The sequence below is a fragment of the Micromys minutus genome, assembly GCF_963924665.1.
Source record: "Micromys minutus genome assembly, chromosome: 5".
NCBI classification, from domain to species: Eukaryota; Metazoa; Chordata; class Mammalia; order Rodentia; family Muridae; genus Micromys; species Micromys minutus.
Window position 1 is genome coordinate 49,990,155 of NC_137974.1, and position 22,039 is coordinate 50,012,193.

A 22,039-nucleotide genomic window follows, 5' to 3' on the forward strand; every position below is an offset into this window, starting at 1 on the left:
ACTGGAAGAAGATTTGGCCTTTCAGATGCATATATTGGGTACAAGCTATAAAAGCTGAAAGATCTGAGTTAGCCTTACAGGAGTCCTTTTCTATAGACTGGGTAACTATGTTACACACAAATGTTTAACTGTGGTTACCTGCCTAATCAAGGTCTGGGAAAGCAAAATCAAGACTAAATTAGAGCTCGCTGCAGTTACCCCTAGAAAAGGAAAAGCTGATCTAAAATATTTTTAATTGGCAAGCCTGCACACCATTCAGATGAAATTATTTTAAAATGTGATGTCCCTATATGGGTTAATCAGCTTCAGAAAAAAATTTGGCCACTCAATAGCTAGTGCAGGAGCAATTGCAAGCTGGCCACATTAAGTAAGAATCAAACAGGTAAGAATTCCTTCAGCTTTGTGAAGGGTTGAGGCTGTGGAATTTACAGCCTGGTTTATTGCTTCAGTTGCCATTCCAAAGAATTATCATAGATTTTCAAAGATCATTTCCACATTATTCCTTTGCATCTGGCTTGTCTGCTTGTGGTTTTGAAGAGCCTCTTGAGACAATGGGTGTCTTTGGAAACCTTTGCCTCAGAGAATGGCTGATGGTCTTTTATTATTTTACTGCTGCCTCAATGGCAGGAGGCTGAAACTTAAAACCCTCAATGTTTACTTGCCAAACAATTGGGTTATCAGTCTTCCTAGCCAGATTGTGGCACAGAAAGTTCATGAAGATAATTTACTTTTCAAAAATCATCAGATAACTATGGATTCGGTGACTCCCCAAAAAATCCAAATTCGTACTGATCAGTTAAAAACGCTAAATGATTTTCCAAAAATATAAGGAGATATTCAATGGGTTCAACCTTACTTATCTCTAAACAATTGACAGCTGCAACCACTCTATGATATTCTGCCAGGTGATTCTGCTCTTGATTCTCCCAGACAACTCACTGATGCTGCCCGAGCTGCATTACAACTGGTAGAGCAGGGCATCTAGACTGCGGCCTTAAAACACCGGGATGAGTCACAACCCATTTTGCTGTGTATTCTGCCCACAGAGGCACAGCCTACAGGAGCTCTGTGGCACGGAGCTCCTTTGCTTTGGATACATCCCAAGATTTCCCTGGCCAAGACACTTGTGCATTTTCCCACTTCAGTGGCACAATTGGCTTTGCTAGGCATTCAACAATGCATACAGTATATTGGCATCCCACCTAAGGATCTTATAATCCCTTATAATGTGAGACAACTAGAAGTATTGTCATCTACTCTAGATGACAGGGCTATTTTGAGATGCAGTTTTCAAAGTAACTTTGATAATCATTTCCCTAAGGATCCTATCCTACAGCTGATTACCACTCATCCTGTAGTTTTCCTTAGCATCACTTCAAAGGATCCTTTGCCAGACACACCACTTATCTTTACAGATGACTCCAAGACAGGACAAGGAGCATATGTGGTGGCAAGCTCCTCTCCAGTTACCATACAATTTCCCCTGCATCACACCAAGTTATTGAATTGCAAATTGTGATTAAGGTATTTGAGTTGTTTCCAGATTCTTTTAACTTGATATCTGATAGTCAGTATGTTGTTAACATGTTGCTCTGCTTGGAAGTAGTGGGTAAAATCAATTCAAAATCTACTATTGGACATCACCTTGCATGACTTGATTTTAAAAAGAACTTCATCCTTTTTTTGTACAGCATATCCATGCCCATACTAACTTACCTGGTCCCCTAGCAGAGGGAAATGATATTTCAGATAAAGCTACTAGGGCTTGCTTGATTTTTTCGATACATCACCTATTTCATTGGCTCAAGAATTTCATTCACAGTTCCATATTAATTCCAAGACCCTGTCCTCACGCTTTAAGATCACCACAATGAGGCACGGGATATTGTGAAAGGGTGTCAGAAGTGTGCCCCTATGCTACCCCAGATTGGTTTTGGGGTTAACCCACATGGGTTGCACCCTCTATACCTCCAGCCAATGGATATCACTCATTTCCTTGAATTTGGAAAATTAAAGTATCTCCATGTTTCTATTGATACAACCTCTGGGATCATTTTTGCATCTCTACATTCAGGGAAAAAGGCACGTCATGTAATTGCACATTGCTTTGATGCATGGAGCACCTGGGAGCAGCCCAAAGAATTGAAAACAGATAATGGGCCTGCCTATACTTCTGCTTCTTTTGTGTCCTTCTGCAAAATGATGGGTGTTCGAGTAACTCACAGATTGCCCTATAATCCTCAAGGACAAAGAATCATTGAGCATGCTCACCTCACCCACAGGGAGAGTCTAGTTAAACAAAAGGGAGGAATTGCCTCCCCAGGTTCTTCCCGTGGAAGAGATTGGCTATTGCTCTTTTTACCTTAAATTTTTAAAATAAAGACAAGCATGGGAGGGTCGCTGCTGAGCGTCACGCCAATCCTGATGTCCTGACTCGCAAATGGCAGGGTCCCGATCCTGTGTTGGTTTGGGCGAGATGGTCTGTTTGTGTATTTCCTCAGGAACATTGACAGTCACTGTGGGTCCCAGAGAGGTTGACCAGAGTGGTCCTGTATGAGTGGAGCAGCGACCCTATGGATGAGACTGATGCTGCTGATGCTCCCGGTGGTGAAAACTGAAGATCTGCGATCTCCTATCAGTGTTTCCAAGATTGTTATGTTTTCAGATGATTATCATTTTCAGGATATAATTGGACATACCAAAGTTCTGCTCAGGCAATTGCCAGCAATCCTTTTAATGTATGGTTGCTGTGTGGTGTTAATGGTAGTTGCACAGATTTATCTGCTTTAAGTATGCTATTTGAGAGGGGGTTGGGGTTATGCAAGCTTTCATTGGAATGGATCTGTGGGATTTGAGACCTCTGTTTCTCAGTTTGTTCCCTGGCCTGTACAGGCCCCTTCAGGTATGACCTTATTCAGGCCTAATAGGGATTTTGGATCATCACTGCCGCTTCAAGGCTGAAAGTATGGGCTAGACTAGCTAGATTAGCCCTTTGCTTGGTTCTCATAAACGTCCTGGCGTTCTGGTGCATGTGCCATATACAATTTTGACAGCACAGAACTCAAGCCTTAATGATACAGGCTTTTGCAGCGGTGAAGACTGGGCAGTCTCCTCAAGTGTGGCTTGGCATGCTAGAGAAGTAGTCAGGGACGGGTAAGACTCCCTGGGTGTGTCACCAACCTAAGACAGGGATCGAACCAATGCAGTTCATTCTCCCAATGATGGGACACTGCCACAGGGGGCAACTTTAGGCAGACATTCTCTGGCCAAAATTATAAAGAAGGGGGAGATGTGGAGAGTGGGTGTAGTGCCAGTCCCAAGATGACTAGCACCTGACTTCCTCCTGCCCTTGAAATTAGCCACTCCCACCGTGTGAGCTGCGCAGGTGCACCCATGACTCTTTATCAGGACAATAGGACTGCACTTGGAGGTGGGGAAATTGAAAAGAGAAACCGAAAGGAAAAAAAAATGGGGAAACAGAAAGAGAAACTAGGAGAGAGAGAAGAAGAGAGACAGATGGGAGACAGAAAGATTTTCACGAGCATGCTGTAAGGTTCCTGAATAAACCGCTTTTGAGAAGAACGCTGTGTTGTCACTCCTTTTGTGCTGGTCAGAGACAGCGGTGACAGGGGTGTGAGTTGGTGCAGAGTCAATGACACAGACTCTAGGAGTAGGTAAGAAATGCTGCAGCAAGCTTATCTCAGTATTACTGCAAGCTCCTTTACTGCCCTACAATAAATGTGCCCATTGATCCCCCAAAAGAATTCTTTCTTCTTTTTATTATTTATTTTTCTCCTTTTTCATTTTTATTGAATATTCTCTGTATTCACATTTTCAAATATTATCCCCTTCACCCCACTCCCATTCCCCTCCCCTTGCATCCATGAAGGTGCTCCCTCTCCCAAATAACTTCTCTCACCTCAGCACCTTGACTTTCCCCTACACTAGAAAATGAGCCTTCAGTGAACCAAAGACCTCTTCTCCCATTGATGCTAGACAATGCTATCCTCTGCTACATATGCAACTGGAGCCATAGGATCCTCCTTATATAAACCTACTGGTTGGCATTTTAGTCTCTGGGACCTATGAAGGGTTTGCTTGGTTGATAATGAACCCACACACCTATGGTCACTTGATCTTTGACAAAGGAGCTAAACATATTCAGTGGAAAAAGGACAGTATCTTCAACAAATGGTGATGGTTCAACTGGCAGTTAGCATGCAGAAGAATGCAAATTGATCTCTTATTATCTCCTTATACAAAGCTCAAGTCCAAATGGATCAAAGACCTCCACATAAAACTAGGTACACTGAAACTAATAGAGGAGAAAGTGGGGAAGCACTTAGAACACATAGGCACAGGGGAAATTTTCCTGAACAGAACACCAATGTATTATGCTTTAAGATCAAGAATCGACAAATGGAACCTCATGAAATTTCAAAGGTTCTGTAAGGCAAAGGACACTGTCAAAAGGACAAAACAGCAACCAAGAGGTTGAGAAAAGATCTTTAGCAATCTTACATTTGATAGAGGGCTAGTATCCAATATATACAAAGAATTCAAGAAGTTAGACTCTAGAGAATCAAATTTAAAAAGGGGTACAGGGCTAAACAAAGAATTCTCAACTGAGGAATATCAAACATTTGAGAAGCACCTAAAAAATGTTCAACATCCCTAGTCATTAGAGAAATGCAAATCAAAACAACCCTGAGATTCCACCTCACACCAGTCAGAATGGCTAAGATCAAAAACTCAGGTGACAGCAGATGCTGGCCAGGATGGGGAGAAAGAGGAACACTCCTCCACTGTTGATGGGATTGTAATCTGGTATAACCACTCAGGAAATCAGTCTGGTGTTTCTTCATGAAATTGGACATAGTAGTACCTGAGGATCCAGCTATACCACTCCTGGGCATATTCCCATAAGGACCTCCAACATCTAACAAGGGCACATGTTCCACAATATTCATAGCAGCCTTTTTAAAAATAATAGCCAAAATCTAGAAAAAAAAAACCCAGATGTCCTTTAACAGACATGTGGATACAGAAATTGTGGCACATTACACAATGGAGTACTATTAAGCTGTTAAAAACAATGACTTCATGAAATTCCCAGGCAAATGGATGGAAGTAGAAGCTATCATCCTGAGTGAGGTAACCTAGTCACTAAAGAACACTCATGGCATGTACTCACTGCTAAGTGGATACTAGCCCAAAAGCTTGGAATACCCAAGAAACAGTTCACAGAACATATTAAGCTATAAAAGAAGGAAGGCCAGAAGGCAAATGCCTGAGTCTTTCTTAGAAGGGAGAGCAAAGTACTCATGGAAGGAAATAAATGGATAAATAGAGAAGCAGGGATTGGAGAAAAGAGACTGCCTCATCAGGCACTAAACCTAAGCACTATTGCTGATGCCAAGTATTGCTTACTGGCAGGAGCCTGATATCAATGCCTCTTCAGAAGTTCTGCCAGAGCCATACAGAGGAGGCTTTTTGCAGCTAGCCATCAGACTGAACATGAGGAGCTCAAATGAAGGAACTGAAAGGGTCTGCAACCCCATGGGAAGAACAAAATAATCAACTAACCAAACCCACTACAGTTCCCAGTGTCTAAAACACCAACCAATCAATTTTCCTGGAAAGACCCATGGCCCTAGGTGCATATGAAGGCAATGGAAGGTGGAGGGGGATTGTATTGCAGGGAAAGGAGATACCATCTGAATTATAAATACAGATAATATGCAATAAAAATGAAAAATTTAAAAAAGAGAGTATGTTTCATAATCAATATCTTCAAACTCAGAAATATTGAGTGAATTAAAGAATACACATTAGCAGTAATATTCCTTTTCTCTTGGAGTTTATTGGCAGTTATTAATTTTACATAGTAATACATTTATCTTGACATTTGTACATTCATACAATAAATATTGATCATATTTAATCTTGAAAGACAATGAAGTTATTCTGTGCAAAAAAGGTAATAAACCAAGGCTCTAGGTTCTTGTTGAATAAAATATTGCCAGGAAAAAAGTAACAAAAATGGCACATACAGGGAAATGGAGCATTATTCACTATAGCAAAGCAAAACACACTGAGTATGTAATGGAATAATTAAACTTATCAACCCTCAAAAATGCAATGCACCTTATTAATAACACAGAATGACCATGTGGATGATGTTCCCATAAAGTTGTGGCCTCTCCAGGCCTATCAAGGTAGATGCTTCCTAAGACCCATATAGGCTTTTATATCTTAATAATTTCTGGGCTGAACATTTTGTATTAGATTACCAACTAATATGCTCTCCCCTGGCAAGACTATTTCTTCTACTTAACATCCCTCAGTTGCCTCTGATTCTTTGTATAAGGCTGAGGTCCTGTGGGCTTTTCCCTGATCATGTTACCATGTCTATTGTTGTTTCTGTCCTAAAAATATTCATAGAAAAATATTATTTAGACTAAGAAGATTGTTTTCCTGTATGTAAGAATATATATTTATATTAACACACATATATGCATGTTATGCATATCATATATATGCAGGTAAAAGCAACAAATAAAAATAAATGCCAGGAATACCAAGAATAACATATGCAGGATATTTGTGGAAAGAAATGAAAAAAAATGATATAAGTATATTGTAACCTTATAATTTAAAGAAATAATTAAATATATCCCAGTGGTATACACTATACAGGAAATGAATACCAATAGAGGTTAAGCAAAAAGAAAACAGTAATCTAGAACATTAAGACCAGGAACCCCCTTACTTGAAGCTATATATAAAGGCAAGAAAGAGAAATATAAAACAATATGTGGGGAAAGAAAGCTAACTTTTCAAGAAGAGATAAAATGAAATGACCATGGAATGTACAACTAATGTTGTTTTAGCAGATTGGTGATATGGTTTCATGTGAATGACCCAGTAGAAGTGAAAATTCACTACAAGAGGGTTGGAGAAAGAGTTGATTCAGTCACTAACAACTCTGCTCCAGTACACATGAGTGCCTGAGTTCAGATTGTGAGCACTAAGGTTAAAGTTGGTTGTGGTTGAGTATGAACTCGCAACTCCTGCACTCTGAGGAGTGGAGTCAGAAGGAGCAGGTAGGTTTCCAGTTTGGCAGAAATTTTCCAGGTTCACAGAAAGACCCTGTGTCAAAACAATGAGATAAAGAATGAGAAAGCAGAATAATCATAGTTTAAATGTACCTTCCTCATGAATATTCACATGGACACATATGTGGTATATAATAATAATAATAATAATAATAATAATAATAATAATAATAATAATAATAGAGATTAAATAATATTATAAAATATATACTAAATAATAATACAAAATATATGTTGAAGCTCAAATAAAATATGATTGATAAAACTCAAACAAGTGCACAATCATAATTAAAACAAACAAAATTACATAAAATTGTGAGGTCTGCCCCTGGACAGCACAGCAGAGCTGACCTTGAATGTGGATACTGTGAGTAATTTATCTTTAGGGCAGATGTGAGCATTGTCAGGATAAACAGATCTGGCCCTTCCCCTTGCTAGCCTGATGTGTAATGCCTTCTTCCTTATTTCACATACCTACATACATATATGTATCTCTACAGTCATGGGAACACACACATGTATAGAAACACACACAAAAATTCCCAGCAAAAATTCAGTCAATCTTAGAAAATATATGACGACAGCAGTGATGGCACACACCAGCACTCAGGAGGCAGTGGCAGGTTTTAGGCCAACATGTTCTACACAGTAATTTTCATGATAGCCATCACTGTACAGAGACACAGAAGCACACTGTATCTAAAAACAAAACAAAACAAACAAAAAACCCAACAATGTACTACAATTACAACAGCAAAACAACAGTGAAAACAAATGCATAGTCTTTGAGGCTATATACTCTCAGATTGTTGATACTTATTTTTATATGAACTATGTATGGATGACATCAACATTCAAGACCATATGCAACAGAAGGCAATGTAATTTGGCACTTTCAGAAGCCATATCTCCTACCACAGCAAGCCCGGGATACCCTAACACACAATACCAATATTGCGACCTAAAATTTCATATCATGAAGATGATAGAGGCCTTTATGGAGAAATACAGTAAAACACACACAAATGAATAGAAGTCTTTAAGAGGAAACAAAGAAATCCCATAAGGAAATACAAGTAAATACAGTCAGCAACAGGTAAAGGATCAAACACAACAGTCCAAGCCAAAAAAGAATGAACATAGAATTTTAAAAGATATTACAAATGGAAGTGATACTGGAGATAGAAAATGAAGGAAAGAGAACAGATTTAGAAGATACCACAAAATATATTGTCATATCAGTCAAAGAAATGCAAAGTGTAAACAGTTCATAATCCAAAACATCCAGAAAATCCAAAACATTGGCAAACAATTGAAAGTCCAATCCTAAGAATTATCAGAATACAAGAGGGTGAATATTACAAGTTCAAAGGGTCAAAAAACATCCTCAACAAAATCATAGAAAATCACTACCTAACCTAAAGAAAGAGATAGCCACAAATGTTTAGCAAGCCTATAGAACACCACATAGATTGGTCCAGAAATGAATATCTTCCCATCACTTAATAATCAAAACATAAAATGTACAGAACAAAGAAAAAATATCAAAAGCTATAATGGAGTAATGCCAAGTAACATATAGAACATCTAACAAAATCATACCCAACTTCTCAGCAGAGACTCTAAAAGCCAGAAGACCTTAAATGAATGTTATAAAGACCCTAAGAGATCAAAGATACCAGGCCAGACTACTATATGGAGCAAAACTCTCAATCACCATAGAAAAAGAAACCAGTATATTCTATGACAAAATGTAATTTAAGCAATATCTTTGTACTAATTCAACAGTACAGAGGATACTAGAAGGAAAACTCCCATGAAATAAGGGTAACTACAACCAAGAAAACACAAGACATTATTAATCATCTCTCAATAAAACCAAAAGAAGAGAACCCCCCCAAATATTTTTAAAAACAAAAATACCAGGTGTAGGGAGCTGTATTGGATTTGGAGACAAAGGGCTGCACCCTAAGATGGTGCTGGCTTCTGCCCTCTCTAACTAGTAAACACCTCAAGAGCGCCTGCACCTGTATCACGCCACATTACTGACCAATTATAATGATACACCTCAGCTGGTGGACAGCAGGGAGGATAAAAGGAGAGAACCTCCCAGGCACGGGGCTCCCCCTCCACACAAGCATCAAGAAAGGAGTCCTGAATAAACCACTGAGAGAAGAATCTGGCCGTGTTGCCTCTTTTCCTTGCGGGACGAGGTTGGACATGACAACCAGGTACTAATAATCATGAGTCATTAATATCTATCAATGTGAATCGACTAAATTCCTCAATAGAAATACACAAGATAACAGACTGGATACATGAACATAATCCACCATTGTGCTTCATATAAGGAAACTACCTCAGGAACAAAGTCAGAAACTACTTCAGAGTAAACGACTGGTAAAATTTTTGCAAGCACAAGCTCCCAAGATACAAGCTAGAGTAGCAATTCCAAGAAACAGTAAAATATACTTTCAACCAAATGTAATCAAGTTAGGTCTAGGATACTTATGACTCATCAAAAAAAAATCCACAAAGATAAAGTGTCAGATTTGAATGAACACCGTGTGCAAATGTAAGGAAAATAACATTCATAAAAGAAACATTAACACAATTCAAAACACATTGAAATGCACCCAATAATAATGGATGACTGAAACGTCTCACTTTCACCAATGAATATCATTAAATCAGTATCTAAAGAATGGAATGATGAAACTAACAAAATTTATGAACCAAAGAGATTTAGCAGATATCTACAGAACATTTCACAACAAAACAATAGGATATACATTCTTCTAGCACTACATAGAACCTTCACCAGATCTGACATATAATTGGACACAAAATAAGCTTTAGCAGATAAAAGATGACTGAAAATCTCCTGCATTTGAACAGATCACCACAGACTCAAACAAACCAAAAACCAAACAAATAAAACAAAACAAACAAACAAAAAAACCCCCCAGAAAGCCTGTATACTCATGAAAACAACAAATTTCTAGTCATAAGTAACTTGTTCAGGGAAGAAATAAAGAAATGGTTGACTTTCTAGAATTAAATGGAAATGAAGGTGCAGCATACCCAAATATCTAGGACACAATGAGAATAGTGTTAAGAGAAAATTCATAGTACTAAGTGCCTTCATATAGAAATTGGAAATACCCTATACAAACAACTTAACAGCATACCCAGAAGCTGTAGAACAAAAAAGAAACAAGCATACAAAGCAGAAATAGGATATGGCAGGAAATAGTCAAACTCATGACTGAAATTATACAATGTGGACAAAAAGAGCTATACGAAGAATCAACAAAACCAGAATCTGGTTCTTTGACAAAAGAAAACCTTAGCAAATTAACTCCAAGGCACAGAAAGAGTAACAAAATTAACAAAATAAAAAGAAAATGGTGACCTGCCTGCACAAGGCTGAGCCCGCAGAGGAGCCTTGCAAGTGCTCTCCTACCTGAGTCAATGGAGCTTGCCACATACCCTTCAGGTGGCCCCGGGAGGGATAGCCTGGAGCCCCTGGAGGCCAGCTAGCATGGTGCACTCTGTGATTGAGTCCTCTTCGGCCCACCAAGAAGGCAGAATGACCACCATTAAGATTCAGGACCCACCTGCACACGGCTGAGCAGCCAGAGAAGTCTTGCAAGAGCTCTCTTACCTGAGCCCATGGAGACAGAACTGAGCCACTGCAACCAAAACTCAGAACCTGACCTCAAAGAGACAAACATCCAGAAACAATTTTTTTTTTAACCTGAGCCTACAGGCCCTCAGATCAACACAAGAGACAGGTTCCAGTCAGAGACATCAAGAGAACCTGTAATCACAGATAACAAGATGACAAGAGAAAAGCAAAGGAACCTAAGCAATGGAAACCAAGACAACTTGGTAACATCAGAATCCAGCTCTCACACCGCAGCAAGTAGTGGATTGCCAAACACACCAGAAAAACAAAACTCAGTCATGAAATCATACTTCATAATGATGACGGAGAACTTGGAGAAGCACATAAATAACTCCCTTAAACAATTACAGGAGAACCAAGAAAACAATCACTCAATGAAGTATAGGAAAACACAACCAAACAGATAAAGGAATTGAAAATGGAAATAGAAACAATAAAGAAAACACAAAAAGAGACAACCCTGGAGAAGGAAAACCAAAAAAAAAAAAAAAAAAAAAAAATCAGGAGTCAAAGATGCAAGCATCACCAACAGACTACAAAAGATGGAAGAGAGGATCTCAGGGGCCAAAGACAACATAGAAAACATAGAGAAAACAGTCAGAGAAGATGCAAAGACCAAAAACTCCTAACCCAAAATATCCAGGAGATCCAGGACACAATGAGAAGACCAAACTTAAAGATAATAGGTGTAGAAAAGGGCAAAGAATATTAACTAAAAGGCACCATAAATATCTTCAACAAAATCATAGAAAAAAACTTCTTGCCCGAAAGAATGAGATGACCATGAATATACAGGAAGCCTACAGAACTGCAAATAAATTGGACCAGAAAAGAAACTCCTCCCGGCACATAATAGGCAAAACACTGAATATTCGAAACAAACAAACAAACAAAAGAATCCTAAAAGCTGTAAGAAAAAAAGGACAAGTAACATATAAAGGCAGACCAATCAAAGTTACACCTGACTTCTCAACAGAGACTATGAAAGCTAGGAGATCCTGGAAAAACATCATATAAGCCTCTCTTTGTTTTTTAAAATAACATTTTTTTTAAAAAAAGTTAAAAAATAAAAATAAATAAATAAAAAAGAAAGAAAAAGGTGACATAACAGAAACTAAGGACATAAAAAAATTAACGGATGTTACTATAAAAGCCTCCATTTGAAATAACTTGGGATATCTGGACAAAATAGATAAGTTTCTAGACAAATACCCCTTACCTAAGTTAAATCAAAATTAAGTAAATCATCTCAACATCTCAACAGTCCTATACCTCTAAGGAAATAGAAGCAGTCACTAAAAACCTTTTTTTCCAGAAAAAGCCCAGAGTCAGATGGTTTTAGTGCAGAATTATGCCAGACTTTCAAAGAAGATCTAATACCACTACTCTTCAAACTATTCTATAGAATACAATAAAAGGAATACTACCTAATTCATTCTAAGAAGCCACAGTTACTGTGATATCTGCACCACAAAATGAACTCATAAAAAAATAACTTTAGACAAATTTCTTTTATAAACAGTGATTTAAAAATACTCAATTAAATTCTAGCAAACAAAAATAAAAGAACACATAAAAATATCATTCACCATTGACAAATAGATTTCATCTCATAATGCAAGGATTGTTCAATATGCAAAAATTCATCTATGTAATACACTAAATACACAAACTCAAAGAAAAAAAATCTTCTAATCTGAAAAAGAATTTGACAAAATCCAACACCCTTTCATGTTAAAAGTTTTGAAAACATCAGGAACTTATAGCACATATCTAAACATAATAAAAGACACAAATCACAAGTATTCAGACAACAACAAATAAATGAAAAGAAACTTGATGAATCCCACCTAAATAAGGAACATGACAAGACTGCCTACTCTTTTTCTATATATTTAATACAGTACTTGAATGTCTAGTTAGAGCAAAAAGGCAACTAAAGAAGGTCAATGGTGTACACATTTGAAAGGAAAAAGTCATAATATCACTATTCACAGATGATATGATAGTATCTACCAGAGAACTCATATATCTGATAAACAACTTCAGAAAAGTGACTGGATAAAAAGTCAACTCAAATTAATAGCTTTCCTTTATGCAAATGATAAATGGCCTAATCAAGAAAGGAAACAAGACCCTTCCTAGTAACCACAAATAATTTAATGTATTTTGGTGTAACTCTAACCAAGAAAGTGAAAGCTTTGTATAAGAAGAGTTTACAGATCCTGAAGAAAGATACCAGAGAAGACCTCAGAAAATAGAAATCTATCCAAACTGCATGCATCACTAAGATTAACAGTAAAAATAGCCATGTTAACAAATTCAGTCTACAGATTCAATGCAATTCTTGTCAAAATGACAAAACCATACTCTACATACATTGTAAGAGCAACTCTCAGCTCCATGTGAAAAAACAAAAAACACAGGATAACAAAAACAATCCTAAAAAATAAAAAACTTCTGGGGGAATCACCACCCCTCACTTCAAGGTCTATTAGAGAGCAATGGTGAAAAAAAAAAAACCTAATGGTATTGGTATATAGACAGACAGATTGATTAAAAGAATGGAATTCAAGAACCAAAAATAAACCCACATACCTATGGACACTTGACCTTTGATGTTGAAGTCATTTTCCATGAGTGGAAAAGTGAAAACATGTTGAATAAATGGTGTATATGTAACTGAGTGTCTACATGTAGAAGAATGCAACATTTATCACCCTGCACAAAGCTCATGTCCAGGAGGAGAAAGGACCTCAACATAAAACAAGATACAATGAATCTTATAGAAGAGAAATTAGGAAATAGCCTTGAAGACACTGGCACAGGAGAAAACTTTCTGAAAAGAATACCAATGTGTCAGGCTCTAATATCAAAAATTGATAAATGAGGCCTTTTGAAACTTAAAAGTGTCTTTAAAGCAAAGAAAACTGTTCATAGGAAAAATGGTAGAAAAAAAAGGCAAAATGGCAGCCTATATATTGGAGCAAGTCAAAATGTCTTTACTTACAGATGACATGATATTAGGCATATAAGACCCTAACAATCCCATGAGAAAACTACCACCAGTAATAAACATGCTTAGAAAATAACAGTATGCCAATTAATATAAAAATCAAAAATATTCTTATACAGCAGCAGTAAACATCTGAAAATAGCTGGGTAACAAAACTATTAATGATAAAGATTTTTTAAAAATTAGATAAATTAAGCTATAAGAATAGTCACTGAAAGCTTAAATACACTGATGAAAAAATAGAAAAGCACACCATTATATGGGAGAAATTCTTCACTAATTGTGGAAATAGATATTGTCATAGTTGTGGAAATTATGTCTTAGCTACAACACCATAATAGCAGCTAATGGAAGAATGCTTATTTCAGTTTATATTTATGAAGTTACACTCCATCACTCTTTGAAGTCATGGAAGGAATGAAAAGCTGGAACCACACAGTAAGACAAATTTTTGAAAAAAGAAAGAAAAAAGTGGGAAAATGTTGCTTGTAAGATTGTTTCATATGGCTTTCACAGGATAATTTCTTTTTTTTTCAATTTTATTGGATATTCTGTGTATTTACATTTCAAAAATGTGCCCTTCCCCACCCACTCCCCTTCCTCCTCCCCCTCAAGTTGCTTCCATGAAGGTGCTCCCTCTCTCAATCACTCTGTCCACCTCAGTGCTTTGGCTGTTGATGGTGCTGTTCTTCCCGGGAAGGTACAAAGCCTTCAGCTCTTTCAGTTGTTTCTCTAGCATTTTCATTGGGGTCCCTGTGTTCAGTTTGATGTTTAGATGCAAGCATCCTCATCTGTATCTATGTGACTCTGAGAGAGCCTCTGAGGAGACATTCATATCTGGTTTCTGCCAGTAAATACTTCTTGGCATCAGCAGTAGTGCTTAGGTTTGGTGGCTGCATATGTGGTGGTTCTCCAGGTGAGACAGTCTCTGTAGATCTTCAATCCCTGCTCCTCTATTTGACCTTGTATTTCCACCCTCTTTTGTTCTTCCTTCTAAGAAGGACTGAGGCATCCACATCCTTTCTTCTTCTTGAGCTTCATAAGTTCTGTGAATATTTTCTTGGGTAATCTGAGCTTTTATTTCTTTTTTGGGGGTGGGTAAGGGACTAGCATCTGCTTATAAGTGAGTGCATACCATGATTGTTCTTTTGTTACTGGGTTACCTCACTCAGGATGATTTGCCTAGGAATTTCATGAACTTGTTTTAAATAGCTGAGTAGTACTCCATTGTGTATATGTACCACAATTTCTGTATCCATTTCTCTGTTGAGGGAAATCTGGGTTCTTTCCAGCTTCTGCCTATTATAAATAAGGCTGCTATGAACATGGTGGAGCATGTGTTTTTGTTAGATGTTGTAACTACTTTTGGGTATATGCCCAGGAGTGGTATAACTGTGTCCTTGGACATCACTATGATAAATTTTTCTGAGAAACCTCCAGAGTGATTTCCTGAGTAGTTGTACCAGTTTAAAATCCCACCAACAGTGAAGGAGTGTTCCTCTTTCTCCACATTCTTACCAGCATGTGCTGTCACCTAAGTATTATACCCTTCCCCACACACTCCCCTCCCTCCTCCCTGTCAAACATTCTGACTGGTGTGAGGTGGAATCTTAGAGTGGTTTTGATTTGCATTTCTCTGATGACTAGAAATGTTGAGCATTTCTTTAGTTGCTTCCCAGCCATTCAATATTCCTCCACTGAAAAGTTTCTGTGTAGCTCTGTACCCCCATTTTAAAAAATAGGATTATTTGATTCTCTAGAGTCTAACTTCTTCAGTTCTTTATATATATTGGATACTAGCCTTCTATCAGATGAAGGATTGGTAAAGATTTTTTTCCCAATCTCTTGGTTACAATTTTGTTCTTTTGACAGTGTTCTTGGCCTTACAGAAGCTTTGCAATTTCACGAGTTCACACTTGTCAATTCTTGGTCCTAGAGCATAAGCTATTGGTGTTCTGTTCAGGAAAATTTCCCCTGTGCCTATATGTTCTAAGGTCTTCCCCTCTTTTTATTCTATTAGTTTCAGAGTACCGAGTTTTATGTGGAGATCTTTGATCTTCTGCATGCTGACTGCTAGCTAAACCAGCACCATTTATTGAAGAGGCTGTCCTTTTTCCATTGAAAGTTTTTAGCTCCTTTGTCAAAGATCAAGTGACCATACATGTGTGGTTTTATTTCTGGTTCTTTGATTCTATTACATTGGTCTACTTGCCCGTCTCTGTTCCAATACCAGGCCGTTTTTATCAAAATTGATCTGTAATAATGTTTGAGGTCAGGGATGGTGATTCCCCCAGAAGTTTTTTTATTGTTGAGAATGGTTTTGCTATCTTGGGTTTTTTATTATTCCAAATGAATTTACAAATTGCTCTAGCTCTATGAAGAACTGAGTTGGAATTTTGTTAGGGATTGTAATGAATTTGTAGATTGCCTTAGGCCAGATGGCCATTTTTACAATGTTGATCCTTCAGTTATCTATGAGCATGGTAGATCTTTCCATCTTCTGAGGTCTTCAACTTCCTTCTTCAGCAACTTAAAGTTCTTGTTGTAAAGATCCTTCACTTGCTTCGATAGGGTCATACAAAGGTATTTTATATTCTTTGTAGGTATTGTAAAGGGATCAATTCTCCAATTTCTTTCTCAGCCTGTTTGTCCTCTGAGTAGAGGAATGCTACTGGTTTTCTTGAGTAAATTTTATATCCAGCCATTTTGCTGAAGGTGTTTATCAGCTGTAAAAGTTCCCTGATAAGATTTTTGGGGTCACTTAAGATGATACTGTCATATCTGCACATAGTAATATTTTTGACTTCTTCCTTTCCAATTTTTTTCCTTTGACCTCTTTTTGTTGTCTTACTGCTCTGGCTAGTACTTGAAGTACTATATTGAATAGATAGGGGGTAGACAGCCTTGTCTAGTCCCTGATTTTAGTGGGATTGTTTCAAGTTTCTCACCATTTACTTTGATGGTGGCTACTGGTTTGCTGTATATTGCTTTTATTATGTTTAAATATGTGCCTTGAATACCTGATCTTTCTAAGACTTTTAACATGAAGAGGTGTTAAATTTTGTCAAATGCTTTATCAGGATCTAGAGAGATAATCATGTAATTTTTTCTTTTAGTTTCTTTATATAGTGGATGGCATTGATGGATTTTCAAATATTTAACCATCCTTGCTTCCCTGGGATATAAAGCCTTCTTGATCATGGTAAATGATCATTTTGATGTGTTCATGGATTTGGTTTCTGTTCAGTCTACCTTTATATCTTACCTGTCCTTTTTCTCTTACTGCTTTTGCTATTTTTTATTTGTTTTGAGCATTTGTTGTTTTGACTATTATGTGTTAGGAAGGATTTATTTTCTGAAACCCAGTCTATCTGGGGTTCTGTATGCTTCTTGTATATTCATGGTCATCTCTTTTTTTAGGTTATGGAAGTTTACTTCTATAATTTTGTTGAAGATATTTACTGGGCCTTTCAGTTTATAGTCTTCACCCTCTTCTATACCTTTTATCCTTAGGTTTGGTCTTCTCATTGCATCCTGGATTTCCTGGATGTTTTGGGTTAGAATCTTTTTGATTTTTGCATTTTCTCTGACTGTTGTGTCAATACTTTCTATGGTATCTTCTGCCCTTGAGATTCTGTCCTCCATCTCTTGTATTCTGTTGGTGATGCTAGCATCTATGACTCCCGATGTCTTTTCTAGGTTTTCCAAATTTAGGGATAGCTCCTTTTGTGATTTATTCATTGTTTCTATTTCTGTTTTCAGTTCCTTCGCCTGGTTGTTTGTGCTTTCCTGTAGCTCTTTAAGTGATCTTTGGGATTTTTTGTTTCCTCTTTAAGGGCTTCAATTTGTTTGTATGTGTTCTCTTCGTTTTCCTGTACTTCTTTAAGCGTGCTACTTATGTGCTTCTCAAAGATCTCCACCATCATCATGAAGTATGATTTTAAGTCTAAATCTTGTTTTTCTGGTGAGTTGGGATATCCACAATTTGCAGTGGTGGAAGAACTGGGTACTGATGTTGCCAGGTTTTCTTGGTTTCTGTTTCTTAGATTCTTGTGCTTGCCTCTTGCCATCTTGATATAGGAGATGCTAGGTGATCTTGTTGTCTTTTACTGGAGCTTTTCTTTCTTGTGGGTCTGTAGGTCTGTGGTCTCCAAAGAGAGATTGTTCCTAGGTGTTCCTCTCTCAAGGTAGACTGTGAGTTCTGATGGTAGAGCCCAGTCCTGGCTGTGAGTTCCTGGGCTGGTTCTGGTCTTGGTCCGGAAGTGTGCACTCCCAGGCAGTACCGCTGCCTGTATTAAGAGAGTTCTGGATGCCCTCCCCCAGTGTGGACAGTGGGTAAAAGAAGTTGATTCACCCTTCCCCTTAGAAGGAAAAGCACCTCTGCAGCTCCTCCAAGCTGCCCATGACCCTTTGACTTAGGATGAAGAGTGCTTCTGCAGCTCTTCTAAGCTTCTTGTGACCTGTAGGTGTGCAGGCCACCTGACTTGATGAAACTGGGCTGGGTCTCCACAGGATGATTTCTTATAGACCCTAAGACTACTTGCTCAAGGATATGACCACTCAGAGTTAAATAATTACTACAATATTAATCATGAATCAAGAATATATACACAGACTTGTCCATAAGACAATCTTCTGGGTTTATCTTTTCACTTACAGTTACCTGTTTTTGGATACATGAAGGGTTGTATCAAGTTGACAAAAATCAACCAAAACAAATATGCCAACAAAAACAAGTGGCCACTTAGGGATCTATATCTTACTATGAGGAGCCTTGCTCACCAAGGTTCACTGCTGTTTTACTCAAATTATTCAAACAAAGAAATACCCTGCTTATTCCTCAACTAATAAATGGATTATGAAAATTTTATACTTATACAAAACAGTCTTATTCAGATATAAAGAAACAAAATTAAAAATTCTCAGGTAAATAGATTAAATTGGACATAACTATTTTGAGTAAGGAAATGCAGATTCAAAAAGAAAAATACTGAGAGACAGAGTAGGTCACCACCCTCAGGACTCAGGGTCTGCCCACAGACTGCTGAGCACCCAGAAGAGCCTCAAAAGTGCTCTTCTACCTAAGCTTATGGGTATACCTTTAATCCCTCCCCACTGACTATCCTGGGAGAGACCACTGGGAGCTCTCAGGGTGCAGACAGCACAGGAATATCTGGGAATGATCTGTTACAGCCCAGAGAGAGAGCTGGGCCATGAACATCAGGACACACTGTCAGCTCACAGAGAGTTGAACACCCAGGAACAATTGTCCTACTGAACCCATGGGCCCACTGACCAATAGACCCACAGGAGAGACCAGCTCCAATCAGAGACAAGATCACCTAAAATTACAAATAACAAGATAGCAAGAGGTAAGTGCAAGAACCAAAGCAATGGAAACCAAAAACAACCTGGCAACATTAGAACCCAGTTCTCCCACCACAGCAAGTAGTGGATATCCCAACACAACAGATAAAAACAAGATATATACTTAAAATCATACTTCATGATGATGATGGAGATCCTCAAGAAGTATATTAACAACTCCCTTAAAGAGTTACAAGAGAACACATATAAACAAGTAGAAGCACTTGAAGATGAAACACAACGATCACTTAAAGTGATACAGAAAAACACAACCAACAGGTGAAGAAATTGCAAATGGAAATAGAAACAATAAAGAAATCACAAAAGGAAACAAACCTGGAGATAGAAAACCTAGGAAAGAGTTCAGGAGTCATAGATGCAAGCATCACCAACAGAATACAAGAGATGGTAAAGAGGATCTCTGGGACAGAAGATAACATAGGAAATGTTGACACAATAGTCAGAAAATGCAAAAATTGAAAATCTTCTAACCCAAAACATCCAGAAAAGTCAGGACACAATGGGAAGACCAAACCTAAGGATCATAGGTGTAGAAGAGAACGAAAACTTCCAACTAAAAGGCCCACTAAATATCTTCAACGAAATTATAGAAGAAAACGTCCTTAACCTAAAGAAAGAGTAGACCATGAACATGCCAGAAGCCTACAGAACTCCAAATAGATTGGACCAGAAAAGAAATTCCTCCGGACACATAATAGTCAAAACAACAAATGTTCAAACAGAAAGAATACTAAAGTCAGTAAGGGAAAAGGAAAAGTAACATAAAGGCAGACCAATCAGAATTATACCAGTCTTCTCAACAGAGTCTATGAAAGCTAGAAGATCCTGGACAGACATCATACAGACCCTAAAACTCTTAATTACTATAGATAGAGAAGCCAAGCTATTCTAGGACAAAAGCAAATCTACACAATATCTGTCCACAAACCCAGCCCTACAAAGGATAACATGAAATACTCCAACACAAGGAGGAAAATTACACCCTAGGAAAAGAAAGAAAATGATCTCATTGCAACAAACCCAGAAGAAGAAAAGCACACAGACATAATCCTACCTCTAACAACAGAAAACAATAATCACCATTCCTTAATATCTCTTAACATTAATGGACTCAATTCCCCAATAAATAGACAGTGACTATTAGACTAGATATGTGAACAGGATCCAGCATTTTGCTGCATACAGGAAACTTATCTCAGTGACAGATACAGACACTACCTAAGAGTAAAAGTCTGGGAAAAAATCTTTCCAAGCAAATGATCCCAAGAAACAAGCTGGAGTAGCCATACTAATATTGAATAAAAATAGATTTTCAACCAAAAGTTATCAAAAAAGATAAGGAAGGAAACACTTTACTCATCTAATAAAAAAAATCTATCAAGATGAACTCTCAATCATGAACATCTATGCTCTTAATACAAGGGCACCCACATTTATAAAAGAAACACTACTGAAGCTTAAAGCATGCATTGCACCACACACAATAATAGAAGAAACCACAACACCCAGCTCTCATCAATGGACATGGAACTCTCATCATGAAAGTAGAAACGGAACAGAAACACAGTGAAACTAGCAGAGGTTATGAACCAAATGGATTTAACAGGTATCTATAAAACATTTCATCCTAAAACAAAGAATATACCTACTTCTGAGCACCTCATGGTAGCTTCTTCAAAATTGGCCATATAGTCCTTCACAAAACAGGCCTCAACAGATACAAGATGATCAAAATATTTTCATGCATCCTATCAGACCACAATGGACAAAAGAAGTACTAAGAGGAAAACTCATAGCTCTTAGTTCTTCTAAAAAGAAACTGGAAAAGGCATATAATAGTAGCTTAATAGCATACCTGAAAGGTTCTAGAACAAAAGAAGCAGATACACCCAAGAGGAATACATGGCAGGAAATAATCAAACTCAGGGCTATAATTAACCAAGTAGAAACAAAAAGAGCTATAGAAAGAATCAACAAAACCAGGAGCTGGTTATTATGAAGTTGAGAAAAAAAAATCATGCAACAAGAAGGTTTCAGTGGGTTCAGGTATTGATGGGCAGTATAATGTAAAGAGTATGGGGAGGAATATATACTATAAACCTTTGACAATTATTTAAGGAAAACTACTGTTGAAACTTTGCAAGCTGTAGCTCATATATCTAGAGTGAGTGTCTTCAGTAAAACTCACTGGTTATCCACAGTAGATTTTGGTGATTTTACCTTCATTTCTTGGGGGGTTTCCCTAAGTGAAGTGAGTAGATATTTGTTCATGTATCGCTAGAAATAGAATCACCCAACATTTTTTTTTTTATCTCTGAACACTTTGTGCTAAAATAATGACTGGTATACAAATTCTAGAGTTATAACTAACATAACTTTCTCGTTGTATTTAAGACCTACTTTCTTATAGAATTTTAAGGCCACTACAAGAGGAACCTTATGCCTGCGAGCATTAAATGGGCCAAATCATTTACCTGTCTAAGTTCTAGATCCTAGGGATCATGCAGTAATATCAATGTGTCAAATGGACATAGTAATAAAGTTCTTTATTGTTGGTATTTTTATACCAAAGATGATTTTAGCTTTCCAATCTTATTAGACATGCTTCTTTGTATAGTATATAGCAATTAATACAGAGATGTACAATAGGTCAGCATACAAAGAATAAGAATCTTTGGAGACACCCATGATAAAACTTATGACTCCCAAATTTAGATATCAGCATTTAAAATGATCAAATAGATAGTGGGGGCCAGAGATAGGAGACATCTGAGGCAATACCCAGTAGCTAGATATTACAATGCTACTGCACATATGGACTCAAAG

At 37.5% G+C, this 22,039-nt stretch overlaps 1 protein-coding gene across 1 annotated transcript in view; it reads right to left on the reverse strand.

The window, feature by feature from the left end:
• Positions 1-6,972: 6,972 nt before the first annotated feature.
• Positions 6,973-22,039, reverse strand: part of ADGRE3 (adhesion G protein-coupled receptor E3) — a gene marked incomplete at both ends in the record, with an annotated part of 62,428 nt that continues 47,361 nt past the window's right edge. Inside the window, one exon of the mRNA XM_080917432.1 lies at positions 6,973-7,152. Within this exon, the coding sequence (XP_080773558.1) occupies positions 6,973-7,152 (180 nt within the window). The remainder of the gene's footprint in view (positions 7,153-22,039) is intronic.